The following is a 25,829-nucleotide window of genomic DNA, read 5'->3' as shown; positions in this document are numbered from 1 at the left end:
TTCCCCCATTTATTTCAACATGCTTGCAGATTGAAATGCTTGCCGATTGAACATGCTTGCCGATTGAACGTGCTACGTGAAGTTTAGGCAATATAATGGGCCTTTTTCACGGGAGTCTTGTGCGCATGCGCACCGGAAATGATTTGACGGCGCCTCTCACGGGCAAGCGACCAAAGCATTTTTGGTGGCTTCCGGTCTCTCTCTCTCTCTCTCTCTCTCTCTCTCTCTCTCTCTCTCTCTCTCCGTTCGACGCAGCTGAGGCGTTTTCCGTGGTGGCGCGTCCGGAGAGGCTTTTCACGTCGCGTGCCTGGCAATCTTCACCTGCGTTTTTACGCTGCTAACGACGGGATTGCAATCACATTATTGTGACGCCTCAACGATGTGCGGCCGTAGGCTGCACAAGTTCCAGCGGCAGGCCTCCGAACGTGAGATTTTTCACATTTACAGCCGCATCCCTTCAGGAAGGCAGACGAAGAAAATGGATTCACGCCATACGTCGCGTGAACCTTGACGGATCGCCGTGGAAAACTCCCGCGTGTGTGGCACTCAATAGACACTATGATTTGTTTTCACCTGCTCTTTATTGAATACCATGTCTGCCATGCGGCTGCGGCGACGCCGCGGTGACTCGGTCGGCTACAGCGTTTTGCTGCTGAGCGCGAGATCGCGGGATCGAATCCCGCCCGCGGCGACTGCATTTCTGTAGAAATGAAGCGTAAAAACACATCTACATGCGTTGTAGTGCGCGTTAAAGAACCCGATGTGATCAATATTAATCAGGAGCAATCCACCACGGTGTGCCTAATAAACAGAAAGTGAATTTGGAGCGTTTTCTAACGCTACCGCAGTAGGGGGCAATCGAAGTGCTTACCGCGCACTGTTATATCTACGTTGCTTGTGTCGCAAGCGCAACAGTAGCAGTGAAACCTTTAAGCAATGCATCACGGGTTTGAATAGTTGGTTTTATTCTCGCAGGAGCGCCAACACGATTCATCACCCACCCGGACTACGTATACCATCGATCTTCGCGCACGCATACACTCGATGCGGCGAATGTACCGCTCTTCTTTAAACATCCAGCCTTTTAGTAGCTGGCGGTGTGACTCGCCGAAATGGCTGTCGATCACGTCGCTCGTCACCTGTGGCACGGACGACAAATCGGTGCTCCACTAGCCGCTGGAAGCGCGAAGCTTCTTCATGCCTTCCGCCGAAAACATGCTGCAAATGCTCCGCGAGAGCAGGCGAGCTGCTTTACAAGAAGTCGAGGAGCTCTACCGCGTTCTTGCAAAAACGGTCGAAGAGGCAGAAACGTGAGATACTCTGCACAAAGCGTACGCGAACCACAGCCGCATGTTGGTCCACATGCAGCATGTTGGTCAGAGAGAAAGAGCCACCACGTGAGAGGGTGAGGGGCTCCGCAAGCCCCCATTCGCGCTTTCGCCTCTCGCCGCTAGAGGCGCTCCTCCATCGTGAAACTTGACACCACGAGTAACTTCGTGGTGTCAATTCAACAGCAAGTAATACCCATAGTGAAGCAATATAAGTACCTCGGCGTACACATAAACGAAGGAAAGAATTACTCAAGCAACCACCAAGATAATCTGAAAATAAAGGGGAAGCGGAATGCAGCATTAATGAAACACAGAGCACTGTGGGGCCACAATAAGTATGAGGTGGTGCGTGGAATCTGGAAAGGAGTAATGGTGCCAGCACTAACATTCGCAAATGCCATTATATGCTTAAAATCGGATATATTGGCGGGTTTGGAAGTTAACCAAAGATCAGTAGGCCGGTTGGCTTTGGGAGCACACGGTAATACGACAAATGAGGCAGTGCATGGAGACATGGGTTGGGCCTCTTTGAAGTCAGAGAAGCACAAAGCAAGATTAGTTTTGAAGAAAGGCTCAGGAACATGGATGAAAATAAATGGGCGGCTAAAGTGCACAAGTATCTCTACATGAAAAGCGTGGACACAGAATGGAGGAAGAGGTCAAGGAAGTTGGCAACCAAGTACAGGATGATCGAAACTGTAAATAGACAACCAGGGGTCATCAGAAAGAAAGTGAGAGAAATAGAGACCGTGAATTGGATGCAAAGAATGGAAACGAAAAGGACAATGGAGATTTACAAGAATGAGAAGAAAGAAATTAGAAGGGAAAATCTGTACGATAACACAAAGGGCAGTGCCTTGCAATGCTATTTGAGGCTCGAGCCGGTTGCCTAAGGACGAAAACATATCGGAACAAATATTCGGAACTAGATGAGACATGTGTATGCTGCAGTAAAGATCCAGAGACCACTCAGCACATCCTAATGGAATGCGACGGGATCCACCCAGCGAGAACCGTAGGTAACGTGCAACTCCCAGAAGCGCTTGGGTTTAAAGTGGAAGGAAACATAAACAGATCAGCCTTAGAGATCAGCAAGAGACGATTAGAGTACTGGTGGAAAAAAAGCAGGGAAAAGATGGATACGACCTGATCTCTTAAAATCATAGGCAGCGGTACAAGCTAAATTTTTGAAAAAGGTATACAAAAATGCTAGATAACGAACATGTGTAGTATACCTGATTAAATCAAGCAGGCTAGGTGACTATTTGTCGCCACCCCGTTTCAAAGGGGATGCCAATAAATCATCATCATCATCATCATCAAAGGTCCATTTAGCATGCGATCCATTTGCGTCAAAATTACACACTACAGCGTAATGTCGAGAATCCGGCCGCCCAAGTCACATTGCTCGCATAAAAAACTTCAGGTCAGCCTTGCCGCACGATTCGCATCCATCGCATCCATCTTCGCATCCTTCACATCCTTCGCATCCTTCTCATCCATCTTCCTAACTGCCCATTTATTACAGCGTGTCAGCGACCTCCCATAGAGGCGGAAGCCAAGTATTCCGCACAAGTCGCAGCAGCCCATAAAGTGCACGTGTTTGTTCCAAGTAGCATGTTCGTGGCTCACACATATTAAAATTCTTCGTTTCAGTCGGAAGAAATAATTTTGTGCATTAGTTCATTGAAGGTGCTTAACGTTCCCAAATAGGGCTATGAGAGACCACTCCAGCCCTTTAATCCCCAATCCCAAGCTGCCCTTGTCATTGGAGGCTGTACCAATGTCACCAATGACGAGTCACACTCGTACCGCCCGCTATTGTGTTGCTCCAACCGCCAAAGAGGGGTTACGGCCAGTAATTGCCTTCAAGTTTCAGCAATTAAGGGCGGTAGAAGTCCGGAAAAAAAAGAAGTAATGCAGTATCAATGAACAAGCAATATATTTTCAGAACCAGAATCGAAAAAAATTATGAGTACATAAAAAAATTGGGAAATGTAGTACGTCTTCCCGCGATTAATTTGGGGTCGCACTAGAAAGCGCGCTTGAAACATCGACAATCTGTGCTGAGCATCCTGCGTTTTTCCGTCAGGCTAATCTCACTGGTACACTGCTCCACCTTGTATTCTTTGGCAGAACAAAAGAAACATGGTTCTGCTGACAGCTTTTGCCTCGTTGGGAAGTGCCCTTGCAGTAGGAGTCGATGACATATATTGAAGCTCTAACTGTGTTGAGGGCGTGTCTTGTTCATCTTTGGTGTCATAGACTGAGCGCCCTTCTCCCTACATTCGACTTCTACTTGAAAACATTTCAGCAGGCGCTCTTTCCTGTTTAGATGAGTGCTCACCTGTCACGTGTGCCTGCCGATGGTGTAGTGGACTTGAGGCTCTCGCGCTTGTAATAGTCTTGTAGCGGCCTCACGGTACCACAGCAGCAGCCAGACACCCTCTCCCATCTTTGACTCGGTAAAATCTTATCGCGCTGTGTGCGGGAAAGGGAAGTGGTGCGAGGGTGCACAACCGAGCCGTAGAGGCTGTAGGATTTGGAAAATAAAAGTTAGTTGTTGCTTGTTCTTCAGGGACGCACTACTCGCTTCTGTCTGCTGGTTTCCAACCACGCTCACGTCCCACGAAACAGTCTAAAAACATATCGTGAGGTGTGACTTTCATAAGTATTTCACACAGCATTGAAGCGCGCGATGAAGGGCTATCCCCTAGGTTTATGAGTCCTCTACGGTTGAGTTTAATCTCGTCGAACAATTACCGCGAGGCTGTAAGGTTGTTCAAAAACGTCACCGATCTGAGCATTCGCAGGTTTTCCGCTTGTGCTCGATCGACTGGCCGTTTGCCGTAGTGTTGTTCCAATATTACAAGTGCGTTGTAGCTTTATTCCTTCACTTGGATTCCGGCGACTGCTTCAGCAGCAGCGCCGTCAAGCAGAGAAACCAAGTAATGGAAAAAATCCGTGTCAGACAACCTCTGGTTCTCGCGGGCAGAATGCAGGAACATATCCCCGAACGGCTGCCATCAGGTGATGGTCCCGTCGAAGCGCACAAGTTCTAACTTAGGTAACCTGGCGCCAAACTCACGTTGTGAACGTGTCGTGTCTGTCGAGGAAGCAGCTGGTCGGCTCCCGTCGGCTGCGGTCGGTGGCTGAGTTGACGGAGGAGAGGATGTAACTTTGAGCATGAGAATACTTGGCTTGAGGAAGGACAAATCGTGGGTATTAGCGTCTTCATATTCCGTGACGTAATCGTAATATCCTGCTGCTTGCTCGTCGGTCATGAATGTTTCCAACTCCCCGTTGAGCCCGGACAACTGCGACTTCGTCGCCTTTAACAGGCTATGAAGGACGCGAAGCGCAGAAAGGTAGCACTGTCCGGATTGCATTAGCTCGTTCATCTCTTTAGTGATCGTCGTGCTTTGCACTCGGCGAAAAGTACACTTGTTCTTCATCTGTTTCATGGTGGTCTGGCTGCAGATGTCACTCCCAGACGAAGCCACAAGTTGCAAAGGCGCTGGCTGGCTTCCCGGGTTTCGGCACCAAAAATACGTCGCGGGAAAATCCATTTCTGCAGGGTTTATTGGCGCAGAGCGCTAAGCCGTCCAAACATGGCGCACGCAACGTTCCAAGTAGAGTGTACTAGACCATTGTCTAGTACACTCTAGTTCCAAGCCTAGCATCAGCAGTCCGCCGGTCGCGAGCCTATCTACACGTCGTCCTCCTCGACGCGCCGCGCGAGCACGATTTCCAACAGATTATACATTTTGGTTGTCGGCATTGCAACTGGACCAACACGCAGGCACGTAAAAAATATTATGCTTTGTTGTAACGAAGCATATCTATCACCACACGGGAATATATGTACACTGTTGAAAAATTTACACACGGACAGCACCAAAGAGGAATGAATGCTTTTACGCGTAATCACATGGAAGTGCGACATGTAACCGCTCTTTAGCCGGTTTCCAAGTATGGCGTAAGTGTACGTGTTGGAGCCGGAATTAAGCCTCTGTTACAAATACAGGTGAAACTGGAAACAAAGCAATGCATTGGAGTATAATTTCAAAATTGTGCGCGTTTTTATTTTCCAGCACTGTACAGAAACGAAAAGGCAAATTGCGCGTTTTTCCAACAATCTTCGCACGCCGCTAATGGCAGTCGACCTTTACGCAGTAGTCGGCGTATGCACAGAACGTCTATGGCGTCCGTTCGGCGTCTGCTCCTACGACCTCCTATCCGCGCCAGCGCCATGGTGCGTCCATGGAAGGCGCTATAGGAAACGCTCCCAATACGTTACGCGGTAGTTTCATGAGCCGACGAAAAGTATGCAATGACCTTGGTTAAACGCCTAAATTGTCAAACCATGCCTGCGGTACTCACTTGCCGTAAGAAGGTGGATGTCGCGCCCGCCATGGTCACGTTCTTGGTTGCGTCCTTAATATTCTGGGCCTGAAATTCACAAATGCAGCGTCGCGAGAAAACTTCTTAACGAGCTACCAAAAACTTGCTGTTCAGTTTGACATTCGTGATTGGATGACATAGTTCAATGAGTTCGAACGAATCTATGGTGATGAATAGTGCAATTTGGCAAGACGGCGGAAAAACAACAGACACTACAACTGCTAGATTAGCAACAAAGGCTCTCCTTTAGAAGCGAATACTTTAAATGTTTCGCACTTGTACACATCACAACAACGCAATGAGCAGTAAGACCAAACAAGCCTTAAAGTAAATCTAACAATGACACGTGTTCATTTCAGGAGCCAATGCTCTGGTGTGAATGTTCTCTGTCAAAAGGTTACAGACTATTCGCCGTGTGGGAAAAGCCTCATCTTAGCCGCGTAGTGCGTTTTTCATTGCGTACCTAGAGCCCCTGGGCTAGGAAGAATAATGAAGGCATCCTTCGTCGCATTGCAGGACTCCAGGGGTTTGGGTGAGCATTAACGGACACGTTACACAACTCAGATTCAACTTTCATCCGTGTACCAAATGAGTTAACCTCTAAAAAGGAAGCTTACTGTGGAAAAAGCCAAATAGGACGCAAAGCATCAGCTGTTTCAAAGCGTAAACGACGCCACTTCATCAAGCTCCATTGGAGGATCTGCAACTCACCTCCATTCGTAAGTCGTGGCTGATGACTGCTAATTCTAGAAACCTGAGAGAGCAGTACCAGCTGTAGAAGAACCCCAACCACACGTCCAGACGAGCTGCTCTGTCGACGAAGAGGCAATAGAGGCTGATGCACTGTGACCACAAGAGGCACATGGATGACGTCAGTATGGCCGGGTTCCACATGTCGTTGAGGCACGCCCTCATTTCTCTGATGCTAGACAGGTTGTCGCGTATAGCTTCGACTTCCACAGCCAAGTCAGCCTTGCAGGGCGCTGCTCTGAAGCACTGCTGGCAGTTTTCGAAAGCTCGCAGTTGGGCCTTCATGTAGTGCACGAGAACTTCGGTAGTGCAGCTCAAGACGAGGTACATGACCGACTCGTAGAAAATGAACACTACATCGGCGAACGCACTCAGAATCTTGATCACGACGTTCCACCGATACCTGACGCTCGCCAGAGAGGAAGGACCGAACAGTGCCGTTAGAAGAACAGCAAAAGCGGCCAGTGTGACTGCTAACTTCGCCACTTTTTGAAACATGAAAAACCAACGACGCCTGGATGCGACAGCTCGGTGACTCGGAGGAGTAAAGCCACTGAGGGTTTCGAAAAGGGCCGCTTTTCTAAGGAACTCGAGAAGCCCGTTTGCACGAATCGTGATGCAATAGATGTTCACCAGAGCGTTAGCAAGAGCAAACAGACGAACCGTAACTACGAGAGCCTTCGTGAACGTCGCTCTCAAAGTCAAGATGCTAATTTTGTTACCCAGCACTAACCCTTGAAGGAAAAGGACGAAGAATAGCCTAGCTGCCGAATAAAGGACGTAAGGAGTTTTCCATTCGACCGACGCCCTGGACATAGCTTTGTCGTTGAGTTCTCGGATGTGGAAGCAACCTATCAATCTACAAAGCCGCGCCAAGGGGCAGAATTGCCGCACCATAAAGCATCCCGCATCGAGTTTGCTCGGATCTTCTAGTTTCTCAAGTTTAAGCCCGTGAGAGATGCCTTCCAATGTTGTTCCACTTGCCCCTGCGACATTTGACAAAACACATTCAGCAAGAAAATCTGTGACTTTTTAAGTTTCACAAATCGCGGTTTTTCTCGTTCTACATTAAATTCTAGACGCAGTAACTGTAAATTTACACATAAAGTAATAAACAACCGATAAGTGCACTAAGTGCATATAGAGTCGGGATTGATAAAATAACATTGAGGTTAATCGGCATGTACTGGATAATAATCGAAATGTACAAAAAAGCGATTGCTTAAACGCAGACATGAAATTACATAAAACTATGTAACTTTGAGGAGATCCCCCAATAATAACATTAGTACATATAAAGATGGCGTGCTTCTCCCGCTAAGTAATTGCTCTGAAGGTTGTCCAGAAAGCGCCGATAGGAAATAAGAAGAGCAAGAAGTGTTTTTGCAAATGAAAGAAACAATTATGCGTAGTTTCTATCATCATTGAGGCGTTTTCATTAACGGACGGCTAGTTATGGCAACTGTTCATGTCAAACTCTATTGCCTGTTAATATAAACGATACTTATAGCAAATGACGCGGTGACACTACACAGATGGACACTTTTTCATGGGCAAGAATAAATATGCCGGCATAATTTCTGAGTTTCATTTCCATTGCTAAGCAGTGGTTAGTGTAAATATTTATATAACATGACATTCTGTGCTTCGAGTGCAGTGCTTGTGAGACTAAGTGCTGTGTTTCTTTCTTTGCTGTTAAATTTTGTGCTCTTAGTCTTGTATTTTTTAAATATAATTTTATGATGCATTTTGCTTTCGCGAGGTTGCGTCATATAATAAGTTTCCGTTTCTCAAGCAAAAAGCAGTATAAGGCGCCATTCACTTGGTGCCAACATCATATTCAGACATGTCAACAAAGAAGTCTGAATCATTGGTCTTCACGAACTCTGCACAAGGCCACATCTAACAAGTCTTAAGATTTCTGCTGAACAAACATCACTTCATAATGAGATAGTTAATTATAATATTTTTATTAGCTGTCTGGGCACTATGACAGGAATCTAGAGACACGAGAGGTTACTTCGCGTATACACTGTGCATGTAAAGCGTGTTTACGTGTGCTATGAGTCATCGGCACAAGAGTTTAGTGTGTTCAAGTTGAAAATTGTATTACCTAGATTGCGCTTTTCGGTCTGAGACTCGCATCAAAATGCAGCCGTTCACTACGAAACAAGGAAAGTAAGATTTACTTACAACTGCGTGGCCTCCTCACTTGGCGACTGCTTCTTGGTTTCGATACGCTTCGGAAAAACTGCAAGTTTTTAGCCAACATCGTGCTTCCTTTCAGGTCTCGCCAATGGCGCCAGCTTCGAGAAAACATGTGATGTCGCTACACCGCTGCAGATGAATCACAACAAAATACCAAACATTTAAAAAGGTCGACGACAGGCGAGTTAATCTGCTTGTGCGACAGGGCAAAGAAGGGTAGACAACACTGTGTAAAATTTCAATGGAACAAACGAGTGCCAATCCATTATGTGTGAAAGTAATGAACGGGGAGCTCGTGCAAGGCTCTGAAGCACACTTCTGCCAAGGGTTTCCGAAAGCACTTAATCTCCTCTTCGTCGAACGCTGCTTTTTTCAGTTCAGAAAATTAAAGCAAAAGATGCTTCAAACTTCGTTCGACGTGGAACGTTCCCAACCGGAAGTCTGTGGAAAAGAATCGATCAGTAGTACTCCATCAAAGCCCTACCCCCCGAAAGACTGGCCGTTTTCGTGCAACACGCAAGCTATTTGAAATTCACCGTTTTCATTGTTATTGTTCCTTTACTTTGATACAACAACCCTGTTGCTGAATGACTAATTTATGCTGTCTCTAAAATAATCTTACAGCTTACCCTAGTTCGTGCAGCTGGTAACCTCAAATGGTCTCTCGCTTTCGCCACAGCCTCGAAGCTTTTCACTGTCTACAGTTCATTTCCCCCTGACAGCCGAGTTCGCTCCTTTCATGCTCGAAACTGCTGGCTCAGTGTCGTACTTCAAGCGAGCGTCGTAGCTCCATCGCGTGTCGCAGTCATCACATTAATGTTGAATGGGTGCAATCTGCGCAGGCGAATGAAACATGTCGAGGCATGTACGTGCGGTCGTGTGGCCAGGGTTGGCCAACGCATGTTTCTTGAACCGGCACGCGTAGCTTCTTGTGTGTGTCAACGCCCGTTACGAATGGATCGCTGCATGCCACGTTTGAATAACTGATTCACTGCAGAGGGAAACGGCTGTATCGGGCGAAGGCTTCATTATGCGTTCGATGAGAACACGTGCCGCGTAAATGTGTCCTACTGAAACCTTCTATCTGGAGTCGCACGTCATTCTGCATGATTTGCATATGGTTCTGCGGAAATGATGCGAGCTTAAGGTGGAATACCTGCGAGTTCTGTATACATTGCGCAGAAAACTCATAAAAATACGCTAAATTGTAGGACCGCACATAAAAAGTATTGACGGGGTTGTTTATCGCTTCTTTCGGAGGGTTGAAGGCCATAACTCCGAACTCAGCGTCGGTAACCACTGCATGTTCTCTATTTTCTCGTGACTGTACCGAGGTTTTGCACTCGAAGTAGTATGTGTTCGACACTCCCAGCAAATGTATGGCATGTGGAGACTACAAGGTTTTGAAAAGTCCTTCGGATTTTTTAATGAGTCCTGGCTGTGTCTTTAAGTGAAAACAAGATGTTTCAAACGTGTTTGACCTGTTTATATGCGTTGACTTAAGAAAGAGAGAGAGAGAGAGAGAGAGGAATTTTAATGGGAGAAAGGTGGAGAAGTCGGCCGGAGTGAAGTTCCTCTGTCCTGCTACTCCGTGCTAGAGAAGGGGTCTGGGGGGCTACAGAGATAGGATGTGAACAGGAAGGAGGGTGATATACTGAAGTTCATGATGAGAGCTGCACAGTGTACTGTTCCTGCGCAACGTGTAAGTGCGCGCTTTTGAGTATATGCGTCTTCTTAGGTAGGGTTAGCTGACTACAATTAAAGGCGCCACAATTTCATCAGCGTCTTATATTTAATAAAAACGATTTGCTCCTTTTGTATGCCCTGACGTGGCAACTCACACAAGCTAGGGGGCCAGAACGACCACTGGAGTGTGGCTGCTCCTGACGTCACTGGCTGGTGCTTAGTATTCTTTGTGGCAAAATGGACCATTGGGCGAGTTGTTAAAAGTTCCTTTTTAATCAGTGCGATAGGACAAAACAGACGGGAAGAAGCAACTATCCAGTATACAGACAAGGACACAGAACAGTGCCTGTCCAATGTGCTTCTTTCCGTGCTTTCGTCTCTTTTCCGCTGTTTCAAAATCATCCTTTTTGCATGGCGTGCTCCTTCAGAGGGCTTAATGATCGCGTGGCACACCACACTTTCAGCTCACCGACGGTGAGACATAGAATGTCGCGTGTCTGTGACAATGCATGTATTCCACGTTGCTGTACTATAGATTGGGTACATGTTTCGGTTCGTGAAGTGCTCACGGACACGTGGACAAAGAGACAAAAATGCATCGGACATGCGCTGACACACAACTATCTTTTTTTATTAGAAAACACTCGTATATATATATATATATATATATATATATATATATATATATATATATACATGCATACAACATTAGCAAAAGAACAGGAAGATACCGCACCCAAAGCATTTTACGTGAATGCATGACTGCCTTATCGCGGTTATTACATTTACACATGCTAGTCAGGTACCTAAACTCAACGTCACTCATGGGCGATGGATGGCAGACTAACACATCCATCTCCTTCCCGTCTTATATGAAAAGCCTCCATTACTTCCCTCGCAAGCTGCTATATGTGGCGTTATCAATTATGCTACATCAATTATGCATACATCAACATTAGCAGAAGAATAGAAAGATACTACACCGAAAGCGTACATGAATTCATGACTGCAATTCATGTACGCTTTTGGCGTAGTATCTTCCTGTTCTTCTGCTAATGTTGATGTATGCATATATACACGAATGTCTTTAATAAAAATTCGAGGACATCTAAGCACCTTTTATTAATTGTGAATGCGAAATCATTAATGTCCAACTGAAGGACGTTGAGCGATCCTTCGAGTTATGAACTCCTCGCGGGCAAGTGAGCGCGTTGAGACTCATGGTGAGTTTTGGTGTGGCCTTACCTAGGCGCAGTTAGAGCGCGGGCGAGAGATTGCGTGGCCAAGGAACGCGTGGAAAACACAGGCTTACAGGCTTCCGAGAGTGAAAGCGAGGATGACGTCACGACGCGGCGATGCCATCTCCCCTCACGATATAGCGCGACAGCAGGTGCTCCCTCTCGCCCGCTCTGTTCCATCGAGGCCTGAAGCGCGAGCCAGCGAGGTGAGCTCGTGACGTGGCGTCGCAGCCAATGGGAAGTTAGGTGCCATTCCGCTGCCGCAGACGCCGCCGGCTTTCTCACTCGATGGGCCATTTTACGCTTTCGCATCAAAAACAGACAGTTGTGAGCCAGTGCATGTCCAGTGCATTTCTTCTTTTTGTCCCCGCCTTCGTGAGCTCTGCACGAACAGAAACATGAATGCGTGTCAACTTGCTCAGATTAGAATTTTAATGTATGTTAGCTTAGTTCTTTCTGTGAGTTTCGATATATCTATATTACTACTTACATTGCCGATAGATGTCGTCCACCATTCGCCTGTGCTACGAATGCGAACAGAGTTGAATTAGCACATTAGCGCAGAACCTGCACTTCTATCTTGGCTGCTCCGTGTAAGATGCAACGTGAATTCTTTCATTGAAAGAACCACACACGATGTAATATAGGAGCAATTTTAACGCGACAGCGTTAAGGGCCCTGTGTCGCAACAAATCCGGCGTCGGCGTCGGTGTCGGCGTCTGGCGGAAATAATCATGCCGAACCACATCATCCCGAACCACCCCGACCGGGCGCGACCTTCGCTTGGCGCAAGGCGTTAGTGAACAAAAATTGAATTTCTTAAAGTAAAATCCATCAGAAAAATCGTAAAGTACGACTTAACCACAACCTACATACGTGACAGCGCGGGATTCTAATTTGAACATACGAGAAAAAAGCCTATATGCAGCCAGGGATCTTTGAATGCTATCGCGTTCCGCTCTTAAAGACGAAGCTTTACCCGCCGCGGTGGCTTAGTCAGCTAAGGCGTTGCGCTGCTGAGCACGAGATCGCGGGATCGAATCCCGGCCGCGGCGGCCGCATTTCGATGGAGGCGAAATGCAAAAACGCCCGTGTGCTTGCGTTGTAGTGCACGTTAAAGAACCCCTGGTGGTCAAAATTAATCCGGAGCCCTCCACTACGGCGTGCCTCATAATCAGAACTGGTTTTGGCACGTAAAACCCCAGAAAGAAGAAGACGAAGCTTTAGCGTCCTCCAATTCTGATGGTGTTTCGCTGTACTTTGTTTCCAGGCAACATTGAGGGGAATGTTGAAAATGGAGCTTTTCTAAATTTTGATCGGTCCCCATGTCGCAGAAATTACGGTGTCGGTGTCGGCGTCAACGGCGTCCAATAACGCTAACGCGTTCCACTCTTAAGAGCAAAGCTTAAGCGTACTCCAAGTTTTTTCAACACACTTACATACCTGATGATATGATATTCATATCATATCATATAATATTCATTTACAGAAGCACCCGGCGTCCGTATAGTATGATATTCATTTAAACACGTATGATATTCATTTAACACACACATGCATTTTTTTCAGCGTGACTATTCCATAACTTACTCACCCATGGGCCTCTTCCATTCTTGAGTCTTGAGGTAGCTATGATATCACTATTAGCGTCAGCGCCATCAGCTGCAGAAGCTATTTGGAGATGTACCACTCCTGAAGTTTTAGTGGCGAATATTCATTTCCTTTGACGTAATAGGAATCTGAGTAACCTTCTGAGTTCTTAACCTGAGTTCTTTCGAGTAACCCGCATGGGTTTCCTTTGTAGCAATTGCTACGATTGGGTGGATGTCTCATTTTCCCTTTAATTCATTTCCTTTCATCACAGCAAAACGAAAAAAAAAGTATGTTACTGTAGAGAAGCGTCCTCGTGTATACATAACTTGCGCAAGCCAGGAACTGAAAGCTCATATCTAGCGCTGTCGACAATGCTAACTGCTCATGATTTCTTCATCGCATGCATCGGGGTCACTTTTATCTAGCGGAAATGAAGTTGTGGTTGACCGCAAAAACAATTTACCGCAAAATGGTTACCGCAATTTTGTCGCAGGCTTCATTGAGAGTGGTCTAAGCTCCCTCCTGCGGCCATTTTCATCATACCCTATGCCATCGCCACTCAGCTATGAGGAAGTCTCTCTGGTCGGTCGTAATAAAGCTTTCATTATTCGGACAGCTGTGATAATGCATTGTCTATGAGTGCACTGGTTGCTGCATGCTGGGTGAGAGACTCCGCACAGTCGCTGTAGTTCTGTGCACTCAGAAAGGCATAATAAGGTACAAAAAAAAAAAAAAAACATTTTCGGGTAGGCCCTGTTTGCTTTCCTACACCTTCTGCACATCATAGCGAACAGATGTGCGGCACCTGCAGTAATGACAAATAGACCACTAAGCTTTTACATATGTAGTCATTTATTTATGCGCTTGTGTGGACGGGCTTATGAACGCCACCGAAAGAATGAGCTTTCAGGAGTGGCACATCTCCATATAGCTTCTGCAGCTGATGAAGCTGACGCTAATAGTGACATCACTGCTATATACCACAAGGCTCAAGAATGGAAGAGACCCACGGGTACATGAGCAACTTGTGGTGTGGGATAGTCACGCTGAGCAAATGCATCTGCGTGTTAAATGAATATCACACTAAACAAGGAATGTAAGTCTCTTGAAAAATTACGCTCTGTTACACCGTGTGCGGTTCTTTCAATGAAGGATATCACGCTGTGTCTTACACGGACCAGCCAAGATAGAAATCATCATACCGTGTGGGCGAAGCAGCGCACTGACCAGGAGAAAGCGGAGAGACGCGAGAATACACGACACTCGCTGTATCCTAGTGTCTCTTCGCTTTGTCCTGGTCAGTGCGCTGCCTCACCCGCACGGTATAGGATGATTAGTCACCAATTCGCCCAACTTTCCACATTACCGAACAAGATAGAAGTGCATGCTGCCACAACCTCCGCAGAATCTACTGCGCTACTCTGCTCGCATTCGCAGCGCAGGCGAAGGGTGGACGACATCTTATAGGCAATGTAACTAGTAGTATAGAGGCATCCAAACTTATAGAAAGAACCAATCTAACGTACTTTGACAATGATGTTCATTTTCACATGAGTACAGTGTAATGCCACGAAGGAGCGTGCGGGAAAAGCTGTCATTTCGACAGCTTGACAAAGTCGCAGGCCCCCGCATTGGCATTCACAGCACTGATATAAACGCAATCAGTGTACACCATTTCAGATATTATACAAACATTTACACAAATTACGCAAAAAATAAAAAGGCAGTTCTGTACAAAAAAGAAAATACAACCTTCTACCATCTTACAGGAATACTAAGATACTTCCCATCTACCTTTCCTGTACTACGGGTCAATCTGGTGGTAGGTGTAGATCCCTTCTCCTGGTTTTTCCGTGGGGTTGAGTGTTGAGTGAGTGGTCGTCCAGGAGAGTCCGGAAGGAAAGACCTCGGACTTGCGCATTAACGCGCTCGTTCCCGGGGACACACTCATGCCCAGGCACCCAGGTGATGGTCACCGGATGGGAAAGCGGAAGGATGTTTTCTAAAAGGTGTGTGACTGTCTTAGGCGCTATGCCTTAAAGGAAGTAACGATATGCATTTTGGGAATCGGTGCATATTTCTGTAATGATAGAATCCGCGGCCGCATGCACCACTGCTAGAGGTAATCGACCCCCTCAGCCACGTCGGTGCGCGCTGTTTTAACCAAAGCAGAGATGTTAATGCGTCCGTCCTCCATCATGGCAGCAGCCGTGGCCGTTCCTTCGAGCGGACCGACCGCGGCGTCGACGTAGAGAACGTCTTCGCGATTTTGATAACGCCGGGCGTAGTAATCAGCCCGCGCCTCGCGTCGGCCCGGGTAACGTTAAACATTCATGTTGTGTAATCAGCCCGCGCCTTGCGTCGGCCCGAGTAACGTTAAACGTTCATGTTTCGTGGCAACGGTCTGAGGTGCATGTAAGCCGCGAGCCTTACAGGAATGGAGCACCTCGGCTCTTCATTCGGGATCATGCCGCTTGGCTCGCACCCCAGAGTTCGGAGTAGATTTCGCCCCGTAGGTGTTCGGGAGAGGTGCAGGAGTTGATTACTTCTCTGTGCCTCTATGATTTCCTGGATCGCCGTGCACCGTATGCTGTATCTGCGCGAGGGATGCGCGCTTTCACGGGGAGCGAACGCACGGCGGAGAGCAAACGCGACTTCTTCCGTCACGCCAAGGGCCGTGGGGGGCAACACCACCTAGAAGAGAGAGAGATTGTGGTTGTGAAGGGGAAGAGGCGCTATTTTCTGCAGCCCTTTAGGGAGTAGAAGAGAGAATCTAGGTGGTGTTGTGGGGGGACGGGAGGGAAGAGAGGGGGGGGCGACGTTTAGCTGCGGCACCAAATGCGTATTTATATAAAAACGTTGCGAGGCGAGAAGGTGGTAAAGACTTCCGACGCTGCTCGACGAGTGTCTCGTTCTGATCTTGTCGAAAACCTCCGAGCCGCCCCCAGAGGCACCGGCAACAGTCACCAACGCCACGCGCGTTCGGCGCGAACGCGGGCAAAACACCGACGGCGTCGATAACAGTTCTGCGTGTTGCTGGTGCTGCTGCATGTCCAAGTTTATACAGCTGATAAAACTACTATCCTTACTCTGTATAGCTCTCTACTAATTTGCTATCGCAATTGATGCTTCGCCTTTAAAAAAAAAGCGGGTGAAACTGCGACAATTTTTTTATGCAAGAGCGTCAAACAGCCCGTTGAGCGAAAAAGCCTGTGGCGTCTGTAGCAGCGAAAAGGCGCCTAACTTTGCAAGTTAGGTGCGAGAAAGTGCAAGAAGCGTGAGTTGGTGAAATCCGGTGAATTCCATCGTAGAAGTGGGATGTGGCGAACAAGTGATTGAAGTTGTCGCGCAGAATCCGTGAAGTGTAACAGTGGGGTTGAAGATTATTATGCAGAAGACAAACATAATGTCCAATAGCCCAGCAAGGAAACAAAATGCAGGATCGCCAGTCAGCCTTTAGAGTCTGTAAAGGAGTACATTTATCTAGTTTAATTACTCACAGGGCACCCTGATCACGAGAAAGAAATTTACACACGAATAAAATTGGGTTGGAGTGCATACGGAAGGCATTGCCGAATCCTGACTGGGAGCCTACCACTATTGTTGAAAAGAAAAGTTTACAATCATTGCATTCTACCGGTGCTAACATATGGGGCAGAAACTGGGAGGTTTCCTGGGCAATGACCATTTCTTTCAACATATCATAAATTCCTTCTGTCTTCAAACAGTAATCGATGGCCGATTGTTTATTTCCCCCTTCTCGTGTGATCCGGCCATCACATTTAGGCCCCGTATTGAGTACGTTGGGGTACGATTTAGGGTACGTTGCTCACAGAGATCTAGCATTAACCTCCCGTTGTTGTTGGTATAACCGCCTAGATCCTGTATGTGGGAATTCATGTCACCTAACAGGATAATTTCGCTCTCATTCCCAAAACTCTTAATATCCTCACTTAGGCATTCTACTAACTCTTGATTCTTTGCAATTTTTCCCTGTCCATAAATACGTCACGCCCAGCCAAGTTTTCTTTTCACTGACTGTGTCTGATAGCCAAAGATGCTCTTGACACTTCGAACTTACGCTTTCCATTTGGCCCCCTGATGTATGAGCATTCCGACTCCCCCTCTCTTCCGTTGCTATTTGGTTCAGTTGCCCCCCCCCCCCCCCCCCCCACCCTTCCCAAACACAATTACCAATCATTCCTGGCTTTTCTAAGCCTCTAAGGTGCGTTTCTGTAACTGCGTACACACCTATTTGTTCTCTAATTAACTGCTACTGAATCACCCCCCCCCCCCCTAACCACTTTTCTTTTCTTCTCCCACCCTGCATGTATACGTAGCCCATGGGAAACCAGCACTGCCCAGGAGGCGCTCTAAAACGGCCCTCAGCGCCGTAGGTGAGTAAGCGCCGCCACTTTCAGTCTCCCAAACGAACGTGGGGACACAGGGAACTCGTTGTCTTTACGTTTTACGAAACTGTAACCTTAGCGAGTTTGGCCTCTTTTTCTTTGTCGTTTCTCTCAGCGTGAATATTAAAAACAGTGAAGAGGACTATCATCGAGGACAAATTTCCTTGTGAAAAACGCCCTAGAAATGTCTTGTGCAGAAAACTGCATAAGAGCCATGCATGCACCAGAAGCTGTCCAATGGGCATTGAAAATCCCTCGGACGTCCGGATAAGATCCCGACGTCCAAGTCCAAGAGCAGTCGTCCAGGGGACATCCAGTGAATATCATTATCGGGCCAATTTTAACACCCTCTTCTTCTCCTCCTGCGAACGTCCTTAGGTCATTCGTGCTGGACATTTTACCAACGGATCGAGCCGGACTTTGTTTGGATTTTTAGTCACGAAGATGCCCTTAATGAGCATTTCTTCGTTTGGAAATGCCAACGCAGAACCGGCTTCGAGTTCATTCAAGCCAGGGCTTAAAGTATCCCTTCAGTGGAGGGGGGGGGGGGGGGGGTGGCTCATAGTGTGGCGACCACTATAGCGTGCACTCACTAACACACCCTCTTATGTTTTTATATATATATATATATATATATATATATATATATATGAAGCGTTGAATCACAGGATCCGGCAGTGAAACAGGTAAAAGATAGAAGCACGTAGAAACCTTCACAAATTCATGAGCAGGTAGCTTCACGCTCAGACAGATGGCTCATGATGGTGTGCTGTGCCGAGAATCTTCGTCGAACAAGGGTGGTGACCGTCATGTGCAGTGCTTCGGGCATACCTGCTTTCCTGTTTTTGCTCATGCCACATCAACCGATTATTTGGGATTAAATCACTAATCGAAAAATGAGAGAGTTAGAATTCAAACAGATCAGCCGTAGAGATCAGCAAGAGACGATTAGAGTACTGGTGGAAAAAAAGCACGGAAAAGATGGATACGACCTGATCTCTTAAAATCATAGGCAGCGGTACAAGGTAAATTTTTGAAAAAGAAAAATAATGAGAGGTATACAAAAATGCTAGATAAAGAACATGTATAGTATACTTGATTAAATCAAGCAGGCTAGGTGACTATTTGTCGCCGCCCCGTTTCAAAGGGGATGCCAATAAATCATCATCATCATCATCATCAAACTACAGTATTGGTTACCCATTGCACAGCGAGCTCTTTTCTTTCTCGTTTTTCTGTTATTACCGATGCTGCTAGTTACCGGTGCTGGTTGTGGAAGTCAACTTCCCTGTTGACTTCCACAACCTCGAAACCTTTCTCTCATCTCACTTTCCAAATCGCCAATGTCTTGTACGCAGACGCGGCCAGCACCGCATTCGTCACCAGCGTACTCGACAATCACGGGACTGAAATAAATGCGTCGTCGGTTTCCAGAGTGAGCGCTGCGGACGTAGAGGAACTAGCGATAGCGTTAGCCATCACGACGAGACCGCACTGGGAGTGCCGCCATAGTTCTGACGGACTCTCAGACGGCATGCAGAAATTTTTCAAGGGCCAAAATTTCCAGGGCCGCACATCGCATTCTGAATGGAGTGAACCAGCTCCCACCATACATACAAATCGTGTGGCCTCCAGGGCACGAGTCCTTACGCAGCAATCAGAAGGCACAGGCCTACGCCCGAGCGCACGCACACCAGGAGCCACGAGAGGGCCTCGCCGAGCAGTTCCATCCCGAGCCCATACCATTAACTTACACGCACATCCTAAACACTATCACCTTTAACGAAGAACACTACCGCCGCCTCACAATGCTCTGACGCGAGAGGAAGCCGTAATATGGCGAAAACTGCAAACAAACACATATCCACACTTGAGTCTTTACCACGCCATACACAATGCACTGTATTCCCACACTGTGATCAATGTGCAACGCTTTACCACATGGTATGGGCTTGCGCAAACACACCACGGATCACACCCATAACACACCCCACCACACGGCAATGGGAGGCAGCGCTGTCCGGCTCCGACTCGACGGACAAGCTCAACCAAGCAAGAAGAGTAGCTAAGGCTGCTGGACTCCTGGACTGAGGGGACCACCCACTGCAGTGCAGAGGAGCTACCTGTGCTCACGTGCTCTTTTGCATTAAGTTTATTCTCTCTCTCTCTCATGTACAGGTATCTCCGGCACAGTGCATACCACAATCTGAACCTGAGGGGACACCTTGCGTAAGTCGTCCACACCCATCGCCAAACGCTGGGCAAGTCACGCCCCTTTCTTGCTCAGCCAGTCACATCGGCCAGCCGCTACTATTACAAGGTTGCGTGCCAATGCATTCTCTGCGAGCTTTTCTCTAGCTCGCTCCATGACATCACCCCATGTCCACCCTGGAAACGTCCCTACCGCCACTCTCTTGTAGCCTTTCACCCACTCCACAATTGCCTCTGAGCATCTAGACAGATTTGAATCCACCCGTGATTATGACCTTTTCACTCTCCCCTCCTGACGAGGTCTCACCCTGCTTCCCTTTGTCCTCCTTGTCCGCGTGATTCGGATTTGACACAGGGCATTGACCCCTGCGTTCCTGCTTTCCCTTCTCGGCAGCTTCAAGGTAGGTAACCCTCCCTCCGGTTGCCCACCCTGCATGTTCCACGCATACTATGCGCTTTGTGTGCCCTTCCTGTCCTGTCCTGCCGGGAGCCGGCGTTTCATCGTCACTACCATTTTCATTCGTAACGACGGCCCTGTTCAGTTTTTCCTCGGCTGCTCAAGTCTTTCTTCTACTGTCTCCCGTGCATCAGGCTCCATATTGAGTTCATTTCTCAGCTCTGCAATCCGTCTCACAAGCTCATACTGGACATCCTCCGTTTTCTTTAGTCTATCATTGACATCCCAGTGTCTGTCGATTGGCTCAGTTTCCACGCTATTCTCATCGGTCCCCTCGTTTACCTTGAGGGACTCCCCGCACGCTGCACCGCCATATGTTGCACTTGGCTTTCTTAGACGCTATCACTGAACCTTCCGAAGCACGACCCTACAAATGGCCGATACGCGCAGAACCTAAAACCTTAAAGTGCCACAGTTTATTTATGCGCAATTTGTCACAAAGTATCTGCAATTCAAGTCATGACACACGTTCGCACGTGTTCGAACACGTGGCCATGCTCTGACTGTCCTACAAAAGCAATATTCTCGATACAGATACACACATGCTAAAAACACTAATGACTAATATCCTTGACAATTTCAACCTAATATTTCAAGACTAAAAAGCCTTAACGTCCCAAGCAGTCTCACGTTTTGAAACATGTGTCCAGACAAGACCATGTGTCTCACAAAACCAAATACACCCGATACACACACAAAAAAGGAAAGAAAAGAAAAAAGCCCAATAGCTGATAGCCCTGCTACTTCCAACCTACTATTTAAAGACAAAAAAAAAAACACATTAAGTCTAACAACAGAAGTAAGCTCAAATCATGCACAAAAACTTATGTTTTTGTAGCCACCACGGAGCCCCGGAGAAACACGTCCGTCCGCCTCGACTGCCACATGGCTCACGCCTCCCGTTGATTGGCTGTGACCACGTGACTTTTTGTACCATATCTGGGGACGCCGCCTAATTTTCCACTTCATTAATAAGTAAAAAATGGCAGTACTCCTTTAAGAATGTTGACACTGCGTCTTCCACTTTTGTATTTGATTATTGCCATGCCAAACTGCCGTCCTTCATAAAGTGAGCTAAAAAACACCATAAACTGATGAAGTAATAAACTAAAGGAGTCCCGAGTTTCACAATGCAGGATGTTTTATTTTTTGACACTATGAATGCACTTCCACTGAGGTGATACCACGTGTGCACAATGGGTCATCTACGGTGATGAGTACCATTTCAAAAGTGATGTCACAAAAATAAACAGCAGACAAAAAGGTAGCCATTTCTTAATGGTTTGCAGTGGCCAAGTTCACACAGTGCAAGATGTTTTATGTTTCTATGTTATGAATGGCTTTCAATGGTGTGATACCATGTGTATAGTGGGTCATCTACCCATTATGCACATTGAATCTATGGTGCTGCATACCACTGATGCTAAAAATACAGGCAACTTCCGTAATTTGACATTGACGGGATCAACGAAAGTGATTTCATTATCCAGTGGCTCAAGTTAAAAGCAGGAGCGTTCAATCGCACCACTGCTTCATTTGGTAGTATTTGCCTAACTCTATCGGGCTTCCCAATCTGACAAGCACCCGATATACCAACACACACAAACAAAGCATGCCACCAAATCTGGCAACTAGAATTAGGTTGAAACTTGTATAGTTTACCTTCACAGGCCGAAAATTTATTTACACTTAATGACCATTGTTGTCAATCTCGCATAATTTTATCACTGTCTACGGGCCACAACAAGCTGCCCTTTCTGGAACATTCCATTTGATATTTTGTACTTTTTAAAGACTCCACTACAATTGCAAATGGGATGGTAGATGGCCCACGCCTTGACTAATATTGCCAGTTTGCCCAGTGACACATGGAAGTGTCTGGAGTGCTAAAAACCGGACATGACTGTCGACACAAACTTAGAACATAAAAAAGTTAACTTCTGAATCAGTTTCCGGATAGAAAGCCTGCAAGCGACAAGTCGTTATCACCATTCTATGCAAAAACTCCTTCTGTCGCCATCTTCTGATGACAAGTTGCTGAGACCAAAACCCAGTTTTGTATGCGATTGTAGCGTGCAGGCAATTTCCAGACCAAATGGAAAAAAGGCACGCATTAGAATGGGGTAAATACGATAATCATTCACAGTGAGTTGCAGTTTACAAGTCAAAATCTGCCAAAGGTAGGCCAAAAGTCAGCGATTTCACCAGAAGATAACTTGTCTTCAATGCCTTAACTGTCCCCTAGCACTAACAAAACAGACGATGCACCCACTGGGGTAATAATTGAAGTCTCGCTAATGCATTCAGATGTGTGCTTATTGGCCAGACAAATGAAAATTATCCAGCGAGGGTCAGCTTCAGGGTCAAAATAACAAAACAGATATGTATGTGTGCCAACTGGGACTTTGTTAGGATCGAATTAACCACAGTCTTGAGTTACGGAAGCCTACTGTATAAACAAAACACACAAAGGCAGATGCTCAGATACCTTCAATCGTTGCTGCCCTCGAGCTTCGGCATACTGCAATTCCATAAAATCTTGTCAATAAGGACAAATGCCAATAAACGGCATCACACAGTCTGTAAATGACACTGTATAGCATAAAGCATCATAAAAACATGTTGATGGGTACCAATATATCCACCACACTGTACTTGACTGGTGTTGATGTCAAACTCTCAATGCAGTCCATCACGGTCCACCAGTGACCGGGTCATCCGATACATTGCAGCGCGCTTCGCAAGACACAGCGTTATTGTCACATACACCTGCACAGCACTGTGTCCAACAATGGCACAAAGAACAGAGTTCAACATCCCACGTGCCCTTATAGTACACCAACAATGAACTCTTCACACCCATTTCACCACCACCACACAAAAACCAACGTCCACAGTTATTCAGCACTTCTATGCAAATCACACAACAATTGTCCAATGCATCTTTGAATGGTCATTTATCCAAGACGCCAGCAAACTCAGTGTTCGAGTCACTGGAATCCACCACGTGGTCCAGCACTAGTGTTTTGGGCACTGCCTCCACGGTATAAAGAATGTTCATCGAGAAAGTCGACTTCTGTGGAGATTTCAATGTGCTCAGCCACATCTCCGTGAGAACAGAATGTTGCGGTAATTTTCTTTGGTGTACAGGTTTTAATGATCAGCAAGGTTCTAGCTTGACCAGACTACTTCATAATGACTGTTACCCTGCACGGAGACATGACGGAGATTTGCTCTTGCATCGACCTCAAGTCATGAATGAGACGACTTAAACGTGTTGAGAAGTTGCCAGAGGAAGGGTCCACAGCGATACCGTAACATGGAGGGCTGTACACAAAAAAAAAAAAAAAAATCTGTGGATAAGTGCTGTCACTGCACTCATCTGTCAGCAAGCAATAATGCAAGAAAGCCTTCACAGACACACTAACACCAGAGAGTTCATGTAAAAAAAAATGATTAGCTCATCTGTCTACGTAATGCTTGATTTGCAAAGTAGAGGCTTTTCACAACTGCAGTACTTTACCAATGCTTGCATACTTCGATGAAACTGGAACCAAGTGGACCAGCGTGGACGCCCTCAGCCGACACAGTGTCAACCGACGAGCCACGTGTCTTAGGGAAAGGCTCGCACGCTTTGCCGCGAATGCAATGTCAAAAAGAAAAAGAAAATCAAAAATTTACCAGTCCGCTTGGCCTTCTAATTATCAAAGTTCCTGCTGGCCACGCACCAGTTTTAAAACATGGTCACTCATACACAATGGCAGCCGGACACCGGCTCCAATACATAGAATAAAACACAAACTACATCGGACAGTGGCCATGTGCTACATAAAACGACCAAGTATACTGTTGTACTGTTCGATATTTTGTCTAATCAACCCTTGCATTAAATGAACACACCATTAAAACAAACCAACAGGTGGTGCTAGGAAACAGACTGTACTTACATAGTTTCACATTGCATAACGCTGCTACCTAGCGGTAGGCTATTTTTCTCGGCAGTGGCGACCAGGCGCCACAGCAAATATTCTTTACACACATTTGCAAGACGTGCACAGACTGTTTGAATGCAACAAGTACACGTGCATTTTTTTACCACTCACATTTCTTGTGCTCAAGCACATTTGTCTGCTGCAATCGCAATATCTGAGAGCTTATCGTGCAGTTTAAAAAAATTCCAATGTGTAAAAGTCTAAAAGCTAAATAAAATGTAAAAAAATGACCCTATGGTCTTTTCCAGACAACACGCTGCTACAGAAGGCAGCTTCAGCGATTGGTAAAACACAGAAGACATTATGCGTTCGATCATGCCAACATGCGGCTTCCTCTGTGTGGCACATGACGATGATGATGGTACAACAGATCACAAGCTCGGCACACAAGTTACCATAGGTGGCCTGCAGGAGAGGCCTGCAAGAACGGTGAGTTTGGCACAGCTAACCACTTCACCTCCCGATCAGCTGAAGGCTTCAGCGAAATTACTGGCATGGATGCCTTCTTCCTTGCAGAAGTCAACTGGTTTGTTGCTACCGACGAAAGGTGATGGCACGTGCCTTCTAGTGGATCACCATCTCTTTCTTGATGTTGAAGTAAACACACAAAAATATCATCACCATCAGCTTCAAAGAGTGTGTTTTCTTCGGTGCATGCACTTCCGGTGTAATTGTGCACACTAGACCACGATAAAAAGCCAATGAAATCTTGATTTTCCAAGTGTCGTGCTTGCAGGTCAGTGAGCGCTACCGGGTGACAATTGAGCCAAACACCGATTGGTAATTTGACCCAAAAGGCACGGTCGCCAGTCCGTATTCAGTGTTTGAGCTACTTGGATTCGTCACATTGGCCAGCACTTGTGCACTGAGATGCTGAGAGATCAGATCAGTCACTGGGCAAAAGCCTGGCCGCAGTTTCAGACGCGCAGAATCTCCAGGCAACTGTTGTAGCAGATGGCGATCCAGTCGGGCTGGGTGGACGCCCACTGGATTTGGTTGATTTCACCCTCGGCTGTGTACGCCAGGATCGGGTCCTCGATGGCCCGCGGCATCTGCTGGATGTCCCAGATCAGGGCCTGGTGGTCGTCCGCTGCAGTACACCGAGAGGCACAATCGTTAGGCAGTCATCATAATCGCCATCATGGTCATGGATACACTATTTCACACATAACAGGCTAAGTTGTGAAGGCTAGAGAGACTTGCCTCCCTGCTTGCACTGGCAGTCAAACTATAGTGTGTCATATGAAAACATGGGAAAGTGAAGTAATTAACACTAAGTTTTAATTATGGTCTCACGTAACATTAAGTATATTACATCTAAGTTGCAATATGTGATGTAATTATTACATAGAAGACATAACCAATCTGAGCCTATATTTATACCAGCAAACAAGCAGAGTGACACATTTCTGCTACCAATGACTACAGTGCAGCCCTTATGCTTGTGCCCAAAACATAATAGTGCGTCACATATTAAAAGCACAAGGGCACAAAAATAATATGTGACTTGGTGTAACCTTACATCAATACATAGTAGTTGCAATGCATGA

The 25,829-nt window shown here is 46.6% G+C and overlaps 1 protein-coding gene across 1 annotated transcript in view; it reads right to left on the bottom strand.

The window, feature by feature from the left end:
• Positions 1-21,412: 21,412 nt before the first annotated feature.
• Positions 21,413-25,829, bottom strand: part of LOC119433556 (DDB1- and CUL4-associated factor 7) — a 28,307-nt gene continuing 23,890 nt past the window's right edge. The window contains exon 7 of the mRNA XM_037700804.2: positions 21,413-25,369. Coding sequence (XP_037556732.1) covers positions 25,197-25,369 — 173 coding nt within the window. The 3' untranslated portion in view covers positions 21,413-25,196. The remainder of the gene's footprint in view (positions 25,370-25,829) is intronic.

This window comes from Dermacentor silvarum, chromosome 11 (assembly GCF_013339745.2).
Source record: "Dermacentor silvarum isolate Dsil-2018 chromosome 11, BIME_Dsil_1.4, whole genome shotgun sequence".
Taxonomy (NCBI): domain Eukaryota; kingdom Metazoa; phylum Arthropoda; class Arachnida; order Ixodida; family Ixodidae; genus Dermacentor; species Dermacentor silvarum.
This window is presented reverse-complemented; position numbering and strand designations above follow the sequence as displayed.